Raw genomic sequence first — 14,946 nt, forward strand, 5'->3', positions numbered from 1 at the left:
GCTCAAAGTTTTAAAGTCAAATAAAGTGGCATGTTTAGGTAATTACTGTAGTTGCACTCTAAAAAACACAGGGTTAAAAATAACCCAATTTGGGGGTTTTCAACCCAAGGGCTGGGTAACCCTGCTGAAAAAAACAGCATATGCTGGTAAGGTAGGTTTTGAAGCTGGTATGCTCGTTTGAGCTGGTTTATGCTGGTCCAGGATCAGCATGGACCAGCTCAGGACCAGCATGCATTTTTGTTTATGGTTATGTCATGTCTGACCCAAGAGCTGGGTAAAACAAAAACTACCCAAACACTGGAAAAATAACCCAAAAAATGACCCAAAAGGCTCGACTTTTTAGAGAATGCCTGATTGTTTGGCCATAAACATGCTAGTCATTTCTCATTATCAATGTTTAATTTTATCTTTATGTAGAGTTGTTCATCAAAAATGTGATGCATTCTTCTACAGAATTGAAAGTGTCGGTTCTCATGGAGTAAGTCATGATAAAAATCGCTAAAATCAGCCTAAGATGATAACAAAAATAATTCACGAAGTTCTCGGAAAGTACACAGGAAGCCCTGACCACCACACAGGAACCTACAAGTGCATGCGTGTTCGTCAGTAACAGCAGGAGGATGTATGTGTCTGTTTCTGAGGGTTTGTCACATTGAGAAAGCCGAAGAGAAAAGATGTCTGGAACACGCACACTCTGCTGCCATGTCAACACGGCGACCCTCTCGTTTGCCATCTTATATCTGGTAAAACAGCTTCACACAAACATACAATATGTGTTTATATAGTTACAATTAAAGAGTGCTTTCCTGTTCTAAATCTCTAATTGTTGGTTAGTATAAAATATCAGGTGAATTCACTTGCAGTAATAGTTCAAGGGACTTTCAAAGTCACTAGAGTGTCTGTACATGAATATATAAAGGTTTTGTACTCTGGTACGACAGCACAGCCATTTTGTTGCTGTTATTTGTCAGTTGCACAAACTTAAAGGAGAAGTTTGTGCAGGTAGAGGAAGCTGGCTCCATTTTGAAGTCATTATCAGTTACTGAGCCTCATTCAATGCTGACTCTTCTTTTGGTTACACTTTATTTCGATAACCCACTTTCTACTAACTATAAGTAAATTTGCATATACGTGTCAACTTATTCTACTAACCCTAACCAAACAGTTTACTAGTACTCTTAGTTGAGGTGTAGTTGCAAAGTTACTGATAGTTAGATTATCTAAAGTGCACTATCAAAATAAAGTGTTACATTTCTCTTTTTAACACAATGTTTGTCGTACAGCACTAGCCATGTCTTTATCTGAAGCTGATATTTATTTAGCAACCAGTAGATGAGATAAATAGAGAAACTAACTATGCGTAGACTACTGAGAAACATTCATGATCTGAAAAAAATGGAGTGAGAAATTGATATTCCAAATTGAATTAGATACTTTTATGAATATTTAAACAAACCACATTATATAATTAATGAAATGAGATCCAGGCAGTCGAAGAAGTTGATGAAAATTGAAATGGAAGAATATGAATAATCAATAATAAATAAACGATAATCAAATTTAATACATTGTTGATACAAAAGACCATCAATCAAAAGTCTATTCTGAGAAAAACAGTCTTTGTCGGAAGATATCAAAAGGCTGGAGTGCCAAAATAGCAGAGAGCAAGAAGTCAGAAGCAGAAAAGGTGAAACTAACACAGACTTCAGTTATACACCTAGGATAGGAAAGGTCAGACTGAACACATTGTGTCAATGGTGTATGTTTTCGTGACTGATCCTGTGACAGTTAACGTTAACTACGCAAGATGTGGGTTTAACACCTTTTTGGATCAACAGGAATTGGAAAGCTTGCACATTTCAAATATCAAGTCTTATGTTGTGCAAAATATTATCATCTTGTTCAAATGAGCAACAAATTCTGAGAACATTGTCGCTTTTGCAGTGCATGGCAGGTGTCCAATATCTAACCACAAAGGAGTACAGAATATCTTGTCACATTTATAGGAACATTTGAAGAACAATTGAAGACAACAAGCATCAATTATACCTTGAGAAGATGAAAATATAATGAAAAATAAGCATAAATGAGTAGGAAATGCACAAAATTCTGGGTTAAAAAACAACCCAAAGTTGGGTTTAAAATGGAGAAAAACCCAGCGATTGGGTTACATGTTGGCCCAACATGCAGGGCAGTGTTATTTAACCCAACAAATGTTAAAAATTTACTATATGTCTGGCTTAAAATGAACCCAAAATAGGTTGGAAATAAAAAATCAGACACATAATTACTAGAGGCAACAATAATAATCAAAAGGTGAACATTAATAAAAAAAATTGATAAATCGTCTAATTACACTCTAAAAATGCTGGGTTAAAAACAACCCAAGTTGGGTTGAAAATGGACAAACCCAGCAATTGGGTTGTTTTAACCCAGTGGTAGGGTTAAATGTTTGCCCAACCTGCTGGGTAGTTTTATTTAACTCAAATATTGTTTAAAAATGACTGTATTGCTTAATTAAAATTAACCCAAAGTATGTTGGAAATTAACATTTATTAATGTTCAATGAATAATTATTAAACAATAAACATTTATTAAATTGCTTATTAATAAATGTATATTAATAAACTATTAAACTATTAAATTTATATTAATAAAATATTAAAGCTTATTAATAAACATTCACCTTTTGTCTATTATTGTTGCCTCTAATTGCATCTGGTTTTTAATTTCCCAACTATTTTGGGTTCATCATTCTAGCCATATAACAATTTTTAAACAATAGTTGGTTTAAATAAAACTACCCAGCAGGTTGGGCAAACATTTAACCCAACCGCTGGGTTTGTCCATTTTCAACCCAACTTGGGTTGTTTTTAACCCAGCATTTTTTAGAGTGTATTATTCATTAAACGTATTAATAAATGTTCATTTCCAACATACTTTAGGTTAATTTTAAGCAAGAAATACAATAATTTTTAATCAATAGTTGAGTTAAATAAAACTACCCAGCAGGTTGGTCAAACATTTAACCCAACCACTGGGTTTGTGAATTTTCAACCCAACTTGGGTTGTTTTAACCCAACATTTTTTTTTTAGAGTGCAGCGATTGAGTTGTTTTAACCCAGTGGTTGGGTTAAATGTTTGCCCAACGTGCTGGGTAGTTTTATTTAACCCAACTACTGTTTAAAAATGACTATATGGCTGAATTAAAATGAATCCAAAATATGTTGGAAATTAAAAATCAGACTCATAATTACTAGAGGCAACAATAATAATCAAAAGGCGAACATTTATTAATAAGCATAAATGTTTATTGTTTAATTATTATTCATTAAACTTATTAATAAATGTTAAAACATATTTTGGGTTCATTTTAAGCAAGCAATACAGTCATTTTTAAACAATAGTTGGGTTAAATAAAACTACCCAGCACATTGGGCAAACATTTAACCCAACCTGCTGGGTTTGTGAATTTTCAACCCAACTTGGGTTGTTTTTAACCCAACATTTTTAGTGTACTTAAATATATGATGAAGTTTAATATATAGAGTAGGATTACATGGATATATGAAATCAAACATAATATTGATAAATCATAAGCATGAAATATGAATAAAATGCATGAATATGAATATTGGCCATTTTGGACACACCAATAATCATGATCATCGGTTTAGGAATAAATACGTTTACAGGAAACCCTCTGTCTGTATTTAAAGCTCTATAGGATCTCTAGCTGAGGGAGGAGGTTGTGTCTATGTTATGTCATTTACACTTTTACAGGTTTTTCTGAATGAACCGCTGTTCTTGTGTAACTTGTTCTGTTGGTGTTGGCTCTGAGGAGAGAGACCAAACAGACCGCTGCCAGAGTACACACAAACTGAGACACACGTTTACCTTTATGAATTCATTCTGTCACATTCATTTCATCTGTACCCCCTCTGTGTGTGTGTGTGTGTGTGTGTGTGTGTGTGTGTCTCTAGACTTGTAATGTGCTGAAACTGGTGGGCATCGTTTATACGGTTTCATGGGAGAAAGTGGAATATTCTGTCCCCTTTCATGAATCAAAGGCTCCCAGGGGCCAGCGTGTCTGTAAGTTCACTTCACACAACTTCATTCAGTTACAAAGTTACACCTTATTTGTTACTGTGTAATTATACATTTAAGTACTGAGCAATATTAATTAACTACATGTACTTACTGTAGGGTTAAATGCATAATTCATAGTTATTACTATCGTAATTACATGTAACAAGGACACTAAAATAAAGTATATATTTCTTATTTCAGAATTTCACATTAGAGTTCACGTGATCATTATGATAAATGTAATATTTGATTAGTGACCTAGAATTAAAACAGAATCTTAAATATTTCTTCTTCATTTTAATTATTTCGTTCCCACTTTATATTAAGTGGCCTTAACTGCTATGTAATTACATTTAAATTAACCATTTCATGCAATGCACTTAATGTGTAAATGCATGTTTTTACACTGTACTTATGTAAAAAATACTTGCATGTAATTACATCTGCAATTAATTTCTGTAATTACATTTATAATTACACTGTTGACCCATCCCTGACCCACCCTTAAACCTACCTATACCACCAAACCTGTCCCATAACCTTACCCGTATCCATCTCAATAGCAGCAAAAGTGTTTTGCAATACAGTATGAACACAATAAGTACATTGTACTTATTTTTGACGTAAGTACATAGTAGTTAAGGCCACTTAATATAAAGTGGGACCATTATTTCTAAAGTCTACATTACAGTTGCAACAGTTTGTGATCAGTATGATTTTTTAAAAATGTTTTTGAAAAAACAAGGCTGCAATTATTTGATCAAAAATACAGTAAAAAAATCTGAAATATTTTTACAGTTTAAAATAATTGTTTCTATTTGAATATATTTTTAAAATGTAATTTATTCCTGTGATCAAAGCTGAATTTTCAGCTTCATTACTCCAGTCTTCAGTGTCACATGATCCTTCAGAAATCATTCTAATATGCTGATTTGCTGCTCAAGAAACATTTCTGATTATTATCAATGTTGTTATCAATGTATCAGTTGTGCTGCTTCAGATTTTTGTGGAAATGTTTTTTCCAAGAAAATGTCTTATCAATAAAAACACCTTTAGTTTATCTATACAAAACAGAAGCTTTTCATGAAATCCTAAATGCTGCATCTTGACCAAACATTGTTCACTCTAAAAAATGCTGGGTTAAAAACAATCCAAGTTGGGTTGGAAATGGACAAACCCAGTGATTGGGTTGTTTTAACCCAGTAGTTGGGTTAAATGTTTGACCAACCTGCTGGGTAGTTTTATTTAACTCAACTATTGTTTAAAAATGACTGTATTGCTTGCTTAAAATGAACCCAAAATATGTTGGAAATTAATATTAATAAGTTTAATGAATAATAATTAAACAATAAACATTTATTAAATTGCTTATTAATAAATGTTCACCTTTTGATTATTATTGTTGCCTCTAGTAATTATGTGTCTGATTTTGGGTTCATTTTAAGTCAGCCATATAGTCATTTTTAAACAACAGTTGGACAAACATTTAACCCAACCGCTGGGTTTGTCCATTTTCAACACAACTTGGGTTGTTTTTAACCCAGCATTATTTAGAGTGTTTGGTATAAGACTTTGCATAAGTAAATTAATCCTTTAGCACAACACAAAAACATTAAAATAATCATAGATAATATAGAAATAATTGAAAGCCATTAAATTTCTCTCTCTTTGTTTTTTCCAGTTGACATCAGCACTAACATTCTGATGCTGTTCATGATGTCGATCTCTGCTGTGCTGGTTCTTTTCTCTCAACGCAAGGTACCGCTGGACGTGTTTACTGCCACTCACTGAAAAACACTCTAAACAGAAATTCATGGAAATGTGGTTTATGAGGGGAAAAAACACAGTGATGCATTACGAAATACATTTGAATACATTCATACATTAATAAATGCATACACTCTAAAAAATGCTGGGTTAAAAACAACCCAAGTTGGGTTGAAAATGGACAAACCCAGCAATTGGGTTGTTTTAACCCAGCGGTAGGGTTAAATGTTTGCCCAACCTGCTGGGTAGTTTTATTTAACTCAAATATTGTTTAAAAATTACTGTATTGCTTAATTAAAATTAACCCAAAGTATGTTGGAAATGAACATTTATTAATGTTCAATGAATAATTATTAAACAATAAACATTTATTAAATTGCTTATTAATAAATGTATATTAATAAACTATTAAACTATTAAATTTATATTAATAAAATATTAAAGCTTATTAATAAACATTCACCTTTTGTCTATTATTGTTGCCTCTATAATTGCATCTGGTTTTTAATTTCCCAACTATTTTGAGTTCATTTTAAGCTAGCCATATAGCAATTTTTAAACAATAGTTGGTTTAAATAAAACTACCCAGCAGGTTGGGCAAACATTTAACCCAACCGCTGGGTTAAAACAACCCAATCGCTGGGTTTGTCCATTTTCAACCCAACTTGGGTTGTTTTTAACCCAGCATTTTTTAGAGTGTAGATATGAATTGTTAATATTAAATTTTTTTTCTTTTTATTTATTGATTACATAAAGTGAATTGCAATAGTAATGGTAGTTACATATGATGCATATACCATTTTAGGTCCAAAATTTACATCTCAAATAATTGCTTTACTACATCAGCTCATGTTTCAATTTTCCAAGCATACTAATAAAATACAATGCTAAATCACATTTCAACAGGAACTAAATTTATACACCATTGTTCAAAAGTTTTTGAAAGAAGACTTTCATGCTCACCAAGGCTGCAATTATTTATTCAAAAATACAGTAAAATCAGTAAAATTGTGAAATATTATTACCATTTAAAATAACTGTTTACTATTTTAATATATTGTAAAACGTAATTTATTCCTGTGATCAAAGCTGGATTTTCAGCATCATTACTCCAGTCTTCAGTGTCACATGATCCTTCAGAAATCATTCTAATATGCTGATTTGATACTTAAAGGATTAGTTCATTTCACAATTAAAATTTCCTGATAATTTACTCACCCCCATGTCATCCAAGATGTTTAGATGTTTCTTTCTTCAGTTGAAAAAAACATTAAGGTTTTTGAGAAAAACATTCCAGGATTTTTCTCTGTATAGTGGACTTTAACAGGGACCAATGGGTTGAAGGTCCAAATTGCAGTTTCAATGTGAAGCTTCAAAAAGCTCCTTCAAATTCGTCCAATATTGTTGTTTTATCTTTTTTAGTAAAGGCCGTTTGACTTATTCTTTGCACGTTTGCTTTGTAGACATAAATATATAAATACATAAATATTAATGCCATTATCATACCGTGATTTACTGTGCTGTTTGAATGTGCACCATATTCATTCCAGCAAATAACTCATTCTCACTGAAGAGTTTACAAGAACAATAATAAATCTGTGCTACTGAAGTCAAATATACACACTAAATCTGTAATGCAACCATCTGTGGTGATACGTTTTAAATAAGTCTAGTCAGTTTTTGTTTTATAGGATGTGTATGTATGTGACTGTGCATAAGCAATGGTTCAGTGAGTGTGTGTGAAACTTCGATTTTAAACTCTGAACCCAATATTTACCCAGCTTCCAGAAAGAGAGCTTGTCTCAATATTTATGAAGCTGGTGAAACACGAAATCCTAGCACTCTCTCCAAACTACACATTTCAAACCCGATCAGTCTATAACAGGGAAACAAATTTTTCCCCCTCTCAATCTCTTACTGTTTTGCATTTGATTAAATGTGTGGCTGAACATTTCTCTTTCTCTGTATAAGGGCCCGATGTTTGTGCTGCCGTTTGTGCTGATGATGTTCGTGGAGTTGAGTCTGAGTTTTCTCTCGCTGTTTGATGGAGCCTGGATTCTGCCAGGGACCCCCAAATACAGAGACGTGCTGCAGGCTGTAGTGAGAATCACACACTTGGACACACAACTAGATACTGACTTCATGAAAACTACATGCCTATTTAGATGAATTTCACCCAATTAATGTGCACTTGTGTGTATGTCCCTAACAGAAGAGACAGAAAGGAGTCAGTATGTTGAATGAGGAGGACATTGGCCAGTACGCCGTGTGGTACAGTGTGCTCTTTATGCTGGACATACTGCTGAAGGTATAAGTCTCTTATGCTCCCCAAGGTCGCATTTATTTGATCAAAAATACAGTATGTTGTTGTGAAATATTACTACAATTTAATATAAATGTTATCTATTTTAAAACGTAATTTATTCCTGTGATCAAAGCTGAATTTTCAGCATCATTACTCCAGTCTTCAGTGTCACATGATCCTTCAGAAATCATTCTAATATGCTGATTTGCTGCTCAAGAAGCATTTCTGATTATTATCAATGATGAAAACAGTTGTGCTGCTTCATATTTTTGTTGAAACTGTAATCATTTTAAAGGGTTAGTTCACCCAAAAATGAAAATTCTGTTATTAATTACTCATGTCGTTCCACACCCGCAAGACACAAATTAAGATATTTTTGATAAAATCCGATGGCTCAGTGAGGCCTGCACTGACAGAAAGATAATTAACACATTCAGATGCACAGAAAGCTACTAAAGACATAAATCAGTTCATGTGACAGTTCATGTAATACTTTTCATGCGGCAAAAAAAACCAAATAACGACTTTATTCAACAATATCTAGTGATGGTGATTTCAAAACACTGCTTCATGAAGCTTTACGAATCTTTTGTTTCGAATCAGTGGTTGGGAGCGTGTATCAAACTGCCAAAGTCACGTGATTTCAGTAAACGAGTCTTCGTTACATCATAAGTGTTTCAAAATGTTTCGAAATTGCAATGGTTCACGTGACTTCAAGCTTCATGAAACAGTGTTTTGAAATCACCCATGACTAGATAATGTTGAAAAGTCATTATTTTGTTTTTTTGGCGCACAAAAAGTATTCTCGACGCTTCATAACATTAAGGTTGAACCACTGTAGTCACATGAGCTGTTTTAAATATGTCTTTAGTAGCTTTCTGGGCATCTGAAAGTGTTAATTATCTTGCTGGAGGCCTCACTGAGCAATCGGATTTTATCAAAAATATCTTAATTTGTGTTCTGAAGATGAACGAAGGTGTGGAACGACATGAGGGTGAGTAATTAATGACAGTGAACTAACCATTTAAGGATTCTTTGATAAATAGAAAGTTCAAAAGAACAGCATTTTATTTGAAATAAAAATCTTTTTATAATATTATAAATGCCTTTACTATCACTTTTGATCATTTTAATGCTTCCTTCCATGCACACATTTTTATATATATATATTTTTTTACATTTTTTTAATAATTTAATGGTTGTGTATGTTGATAATATTTGTTTTGAAAAAAAAAAAAAAAAACTGAATGCCACTGTATACATGTAAACACATGATATGTCATCATTCTATTAAAAAACTAACTCATGCAAACACACACACACACACACACACACACACACAGTGTTATTTTGTCTGCTGCTCTAAATTATACAGTCTAAACCAAATCTCCTTTTGCTTGTACGGGGGGTTTGAGGTATGAAAGCGATGTATAGAGCCAGTCATAACGTGTGTTCGCTCCCTCTAGCTGATTGAGAAGGATTTAGGAAAAGGTAGAGGGAAATTAAACTGCCCTCTGGATGGTTTCTGGATAACTGTGTTCATTTATGTTTAGAATAATTCTGTGCATTTGGGCTTTAATTAGTATCTCTGTGTTTTTTGTGTAGGTGTATATGCTTCAGGTGTCAATGAGGTGTTTCTACGCCCTAAAGGAAAGAAGGCTTGCTGCCATCCATGTTGACACTGGAAATACTGTGACAGTAAGTGCATTTATAGTAGAGATTGTTTTAGTGTGACAAGATATAGTGGTTGTAATGTTGCTGTATAATATGTAATTGTATTTTTTGATCATATTATATATATATATATATATATATATATATATATATATATATATATTTTTTTTTTTTTTATAGCAGTTCATCTACTGTTGTGATCAAATAAAACAAATCACCATTTTATTGTGTGTTTGACTAACAGGTGAAGCTCCCTTCTTATGATGAAGCTCTCAAAATGAAAGCAGAAGACACACCCCCGACCTATAATGAGCCTTAAAATAAAACAAAATACCTATTTCCGGCATGCTTTTATGACGCAAAATGAAAAAAAAAAACCCTTTTGGGTTAAACCACAAGCACAAATATTCACACGCATGCAAACAACCAGAAGCAACACATAAACAGACATGCCTGCTTACATCCTTGCTTTGGCACAATAAAGGTAATTAATACAATAAAGGTAATTCATTAATGATTTATGTGTTTCTGATTATTGTGTCTTTACTGGTTGGGAAAGCATGGAGAAGGGAGATAGGCATTCAGTTTAAACAGTAACTAGTTATGGTTTAAATACACTGCACAAAATTAAGTTTATTTTTCTGATCTTATATAGACAATATATTTTTTCTTGTTTAAAGCACAAACTCAATTAATTATGATACATTTTTCAGTAAACCAGTATCTTAAGTTATTTTGCTTCTCAAGTAAATCTTGTAAATCTCAAGTATCTTGATTTAAGAATATTTGTACTGGAAAACAAGACAGAAACACTAAGAAAATATTTTTTGCAGTTTCTGTGATGCACCACTGATTATGATATCAGGAGCCAGAAACTAGTGATATCTGGGTTTTTTTATGATTATGAGATAGTAACTAATGTGAAGCTTTTTATTTTGACAGCTGTATGTGTAAGAAAAGAGAGGGAATATTTAATCTGTATAATAAAATATTATATTAATTGCTTGATTTAATGTTATAAAATTCCAAGAAACAAATCTTCACATTGTGCTCACTGATACATGACAAAATACATCATTCAAAAGTTTGGGAGTTTTTTGTTCGGGGGTTTTTGAAAGAAAAAATCATGTGACACTGAAGACTGGAGTAATGATGCTGAAAATTCAGCTTTGATCACAGGAATAAATTACGTTTTAAAATATATTCAAATAAAAAAAAGAAAAAAACTTTTCACAATATTACTGTTTTTAACGTATTCTTAATGCAATAAATGTAGCCTTATCGAGCAAGAAAGACTTCTTTCAAAAATATAGTCTTACCATCCCCAGACTTTTGAACGGTATTGTATATATATATATATATATATATATATATATATATATATATATATATATATATATATATATATATATATATATATACAGTACAGTCCAAAAGTTTGGAACCACTAAGATTTTTAATGTTTTTAAAAGAAGTTTCGTCTGCTCACCAAGGCTACATTTATTTAATTAAAAATACAGTAAAAAACAGTAATATTGTGAAATATTATTACAATTTAAAATAACTGTGTACTATTTAAATATATTTGACAAAGTAATTTATTCCTGTGATGCAAAGCTGAATTTTCAGCATCATTACTCCAGTCTTCAGTGTCACATGATCCTTCAGAAATCATTCTAATATGCTGATTTGCTGCTCAAGAAACATTTATGATTATTTTCAATGTTGAAAACAGTTGTGTACTTTTTTTTTTTCAGGATTCCTTGATGAATAGAAAGTTCAAAAGAACAGCATTTATCTGAAATACAAAGCTTCTGTAGCATTATACACTACCGTTCAAAAGTTTGGGGTCAGTAAGAATTTTTATTTTTATTTTTTTGAAAAGAAATTAAAGAAATGAATACTTTTATTCAGCAAGGATGCATTAAATCAATCAAAAGTGGCAGTAAAGACATTTATAATGTTACAAAAGATTAGATTTCAGATAAACACTGTTCTTTTGAACTTTCTATTCATCAAATAATCCTGAAAAAAAATATTGTACACAAATATTTTGTACAATTGTACACATTAAATGTTTCTTGAGCAGCAGATCAGCATATTAGAATGATTTCTGAAGGATCATGTGACACTGAAGACTGGAGTAATGATGCTGAAAATTCAGCTTTGATCACAGGAATAAATTACTTTGTCAAATATATTCAAATAGAAAACAGTTATTTTAAATTGTAATAATATTTCACAATATTACTGTTTTTTACTCTATTTTTAATTAAATAAATGTAGCCTTGGTGAGCAGACGAAACTTCTTTTAAAAACATTAAAAATCTTAGTGGTTCCAAACTTTTGGACTGTACTGTATGTATATATATATATATATATATATATACAGTACTGTGCTAAAGTCTCAGGCCATCATTAGATGTTTCAGCAGTGATATAATGACCATATATAATTATTTCTCAGTCTCTTTATTACAATATAACCAGACAATACAGTAAACTTGCGATATTAAAAAACAAAAGAAGAAAAATCAGGGGAAAAAAACAGCTTTTATAGGCTAAAGTGGCAAGTATTTAGTGACCTCTCTTTACACTTGAACAGTAGCAGGAACCCGCTCTCTTAAACCTAAATGAAACAGAAAGGACTGGAAGGACAAGAAAACTTTCAAAATATGAGCAAAGTTTCATTTTTGAGAAAATGGAAGAAGTCCAGGAAGTCACACTAAATACTGAATTTTGCTTAAAGAAGCAGAATTTTTTTTACATTTTGTGTACATATTTCCTACATTTTTTGTTTGTAGACTGAAAAATAAATATGGACGTTCATTAAAACATTGCTAAAACATCAAAGCTGGTGGCCTAAGACAGTTGTACAGGACTGTATATATTTCAATTTCCACTTAATTTGGTCAATAGCCAATCATTTTAAAAAAAAATAATTATAAAGTCACTATTTTTTTTTTTTTTTAAAGAGCGCAAGCTGTTTTCCATGAGACTTTAGTACGCTGTACTGCGCTACAGATGGTGCAAGAAAAAGGAAACTTTAATGTTCTCGTCAAAGTCATTGGCGCACTTCAGGTACGGAGGGCTTTTTCCGGCAGGTTCGAGATGAATGGAAGCAAGAGGCAGAGAGAAACAGTATGTGTTCAGAAACCTTAATTGCTGTGTTATGCAATATATAAACAAACACACACACCTCATTTACATAGACAAACAGGGGACTACCGGTGAATTATTTTCTGAGTGTTACTCCTGGGTACTTCACAGGCGGTTTCTCACCCTCACGTTGTTCCAAACTCATTTATTCTCTGGAGGAAAAAACAAAAAACGAAACGTTTAGCAGAATGTTAAAGCTGAAATGGTGAAATGGATGGTGGCAAGGGCAAAAAAAACATGTTGACAATTTGTGCTTGAATTTCAAGCCTTCTCAAACCATTCATTATCTGACTGAAATTTAAAGTCCCCCTGTGGTGAAAATCAAGTTTTCAATGTTGTTCATATGTCTATCTGCTGTTTTTAACATGCTTTAAGCACAAACCATGCGCAAATTCATAAGTTAGCACCATTGCTGAGTATTTTCTCTTTAAAACTGCAGTGAAACAAAGACAGTCTCAAACCCGCGGTTTGAAATCGCTGGTGTTTCTGATGTCACAAACTACCTTGTAACCTATTAACTGACCTTGCAAGGGAGTCTCAAAAGAAGGTTATCCCGGTATATTTTTCTGTTGATATGTAAAATTGTGTAGATTTAGCAATATGGCTGGTGTATGATGTATATTACGATGTTATGATGAACTATATGCCTTTCTCCGCTGACGTTCTGAGATGTTCAAAGCATTTCTAAGGATACTGATTGTTACTGACTTGTGAATGTGAACATGGTTTGTGTAACATTAGCAACACATTATTAGCTGTTTGATAATGTAGTCAAGCAAAACGGTAATCGTATTAGTTACCGCTATGTGTCCGACGTTGTAAAACACGATAGCATTGTGCAGCGTTTACCTCAGTAAGTTGACCGAGTGGATCTCGTCTGAGCTCGTGCGAGTGAGTGGAGGCGGGGCTAATTATCATATTCATAGATCCCTGTATATTAAATGAGGCAAGGGTGTAGAGTTACAGAGTGAATATGTAATTGTGGTGATCAAAGATGAGTTTTAAGGGATCAAATTATTGACCGTTCATGCCGTTCCACACCCATAAGACCTTCGTTCATCTTCGAAACACAAATTAAGATATTTTTGATGAAATCTGATGGCTCAGTGAGGCATAGCCGGCAATGACATTTCCTCTCTCAAGATGGCCGATTTCAAAACACTGATTTAGGAAGCTTCGGAGCGTTATGATTCTTTTGTGTCAAATCAGCGGTTCGGAGCACCAAAAGTCATGTGATTTCAGCAGTTTGGCGGTTTGACACGTGATCCGAATCATGATTCGATACGCTAATTCATTATGTTACGAAGCTTCCTGAAGCAGTGTTTTGAAATATAAGTATATATAAGTTGTTATTTTGTTTTTTTGGCGCACCAAAAATATTCTCGTTGCTTTATAATTTTAATATTGAACCTCACATGGACTGATTTAAATATGTTTTTAGTACATTAATGGATCTTGAGAGAGGAAATGTCATTGCTGGCTATGGAGGCCTCACTGAGCCATCGGATTTCAACAAAAATATCTTAATTTGTGTTCTGAAGATGAACGAAGGTCTTACGGGTGTGGAACGACATAAGGGTTAGTAATTAATGACATTATTTTCATTTTTGGGTGAACTAACCCTTTAAGTCATTGTTCACCAAAAATCTAGCTTGATAGCTGCGGTCACTTTCATTTTCATTTTGGATACTTCTAAATATCTCCTTTCATGCTTAAAGAGGTTTAGAAAGACATGACAGTGACAGTACATTACGAATAAATCATTTAAAGTCGACATGAAACAAGTTGCGATAGTCTTTTCTTCCCTATTGTGATGTATATCGAGTGAAATGGCTTCTCAAACAAGAATAAATGTAGGGCGGGGCTTGATTTTGTCTGTGGGGAATTGATTGGATAGTTGAGGTTTTTTATTGGTGGATCTCAGGTGAGTGACAGGTTGCCCCGCCCTCATCA

The 14,946-nt window shown here is 32.8% G+C and overlaps 1 protein-coding gene across 1 annotated transcript; it reads left to right on the plus strand.

Annotated features, from left to right (window-relative positions):
- The first annotated feature begins 584 nt into the window (after nt 1-584).
- LOC125275061 (lysosomal-associated transmembrane protein 5) lies at nt 585-10,352 on the plus strand. The gene is made up of 7 exons (XM_048201726.1): nt 585-743; nt 3,984-4,092; nt 5,771-5,847; nt 7,828-7,956; nt 8,069-8,164; nt 9,767-9,859; nt 10,080-10,352. The coding sequence occupies exons 1-7, from the start codon at nt 675-677 to the stop codon at nt 10,152-10,154; spliced, it is 648 nt and encodes a 215-aa protein (XP_048057683.1). The 5' UTR covers nt 585-674; the 3' UTR covers nt 10,155-10,352.
- The last annotated feature ends 4,594 nt before the right edge of the window (nt 10,353-14,946 follow it).

Source organism: Megalobrama amblycephala, linkage group LG9 (assembly GCF_018812025.1).
Source record: "Megalobrama amblycephala isolate DHTTF-2021 linkage group LG9, ASM1881202v1, whole genome shotgun sequence".
Taxonomy (NCBI): domain Eukaryota; kingdom Metazoa; phylum Chordata; class Actinopteri; order Cypriniformes; family Xenocyprididae; genus Megalobrama; species Megalobrama amblycephala.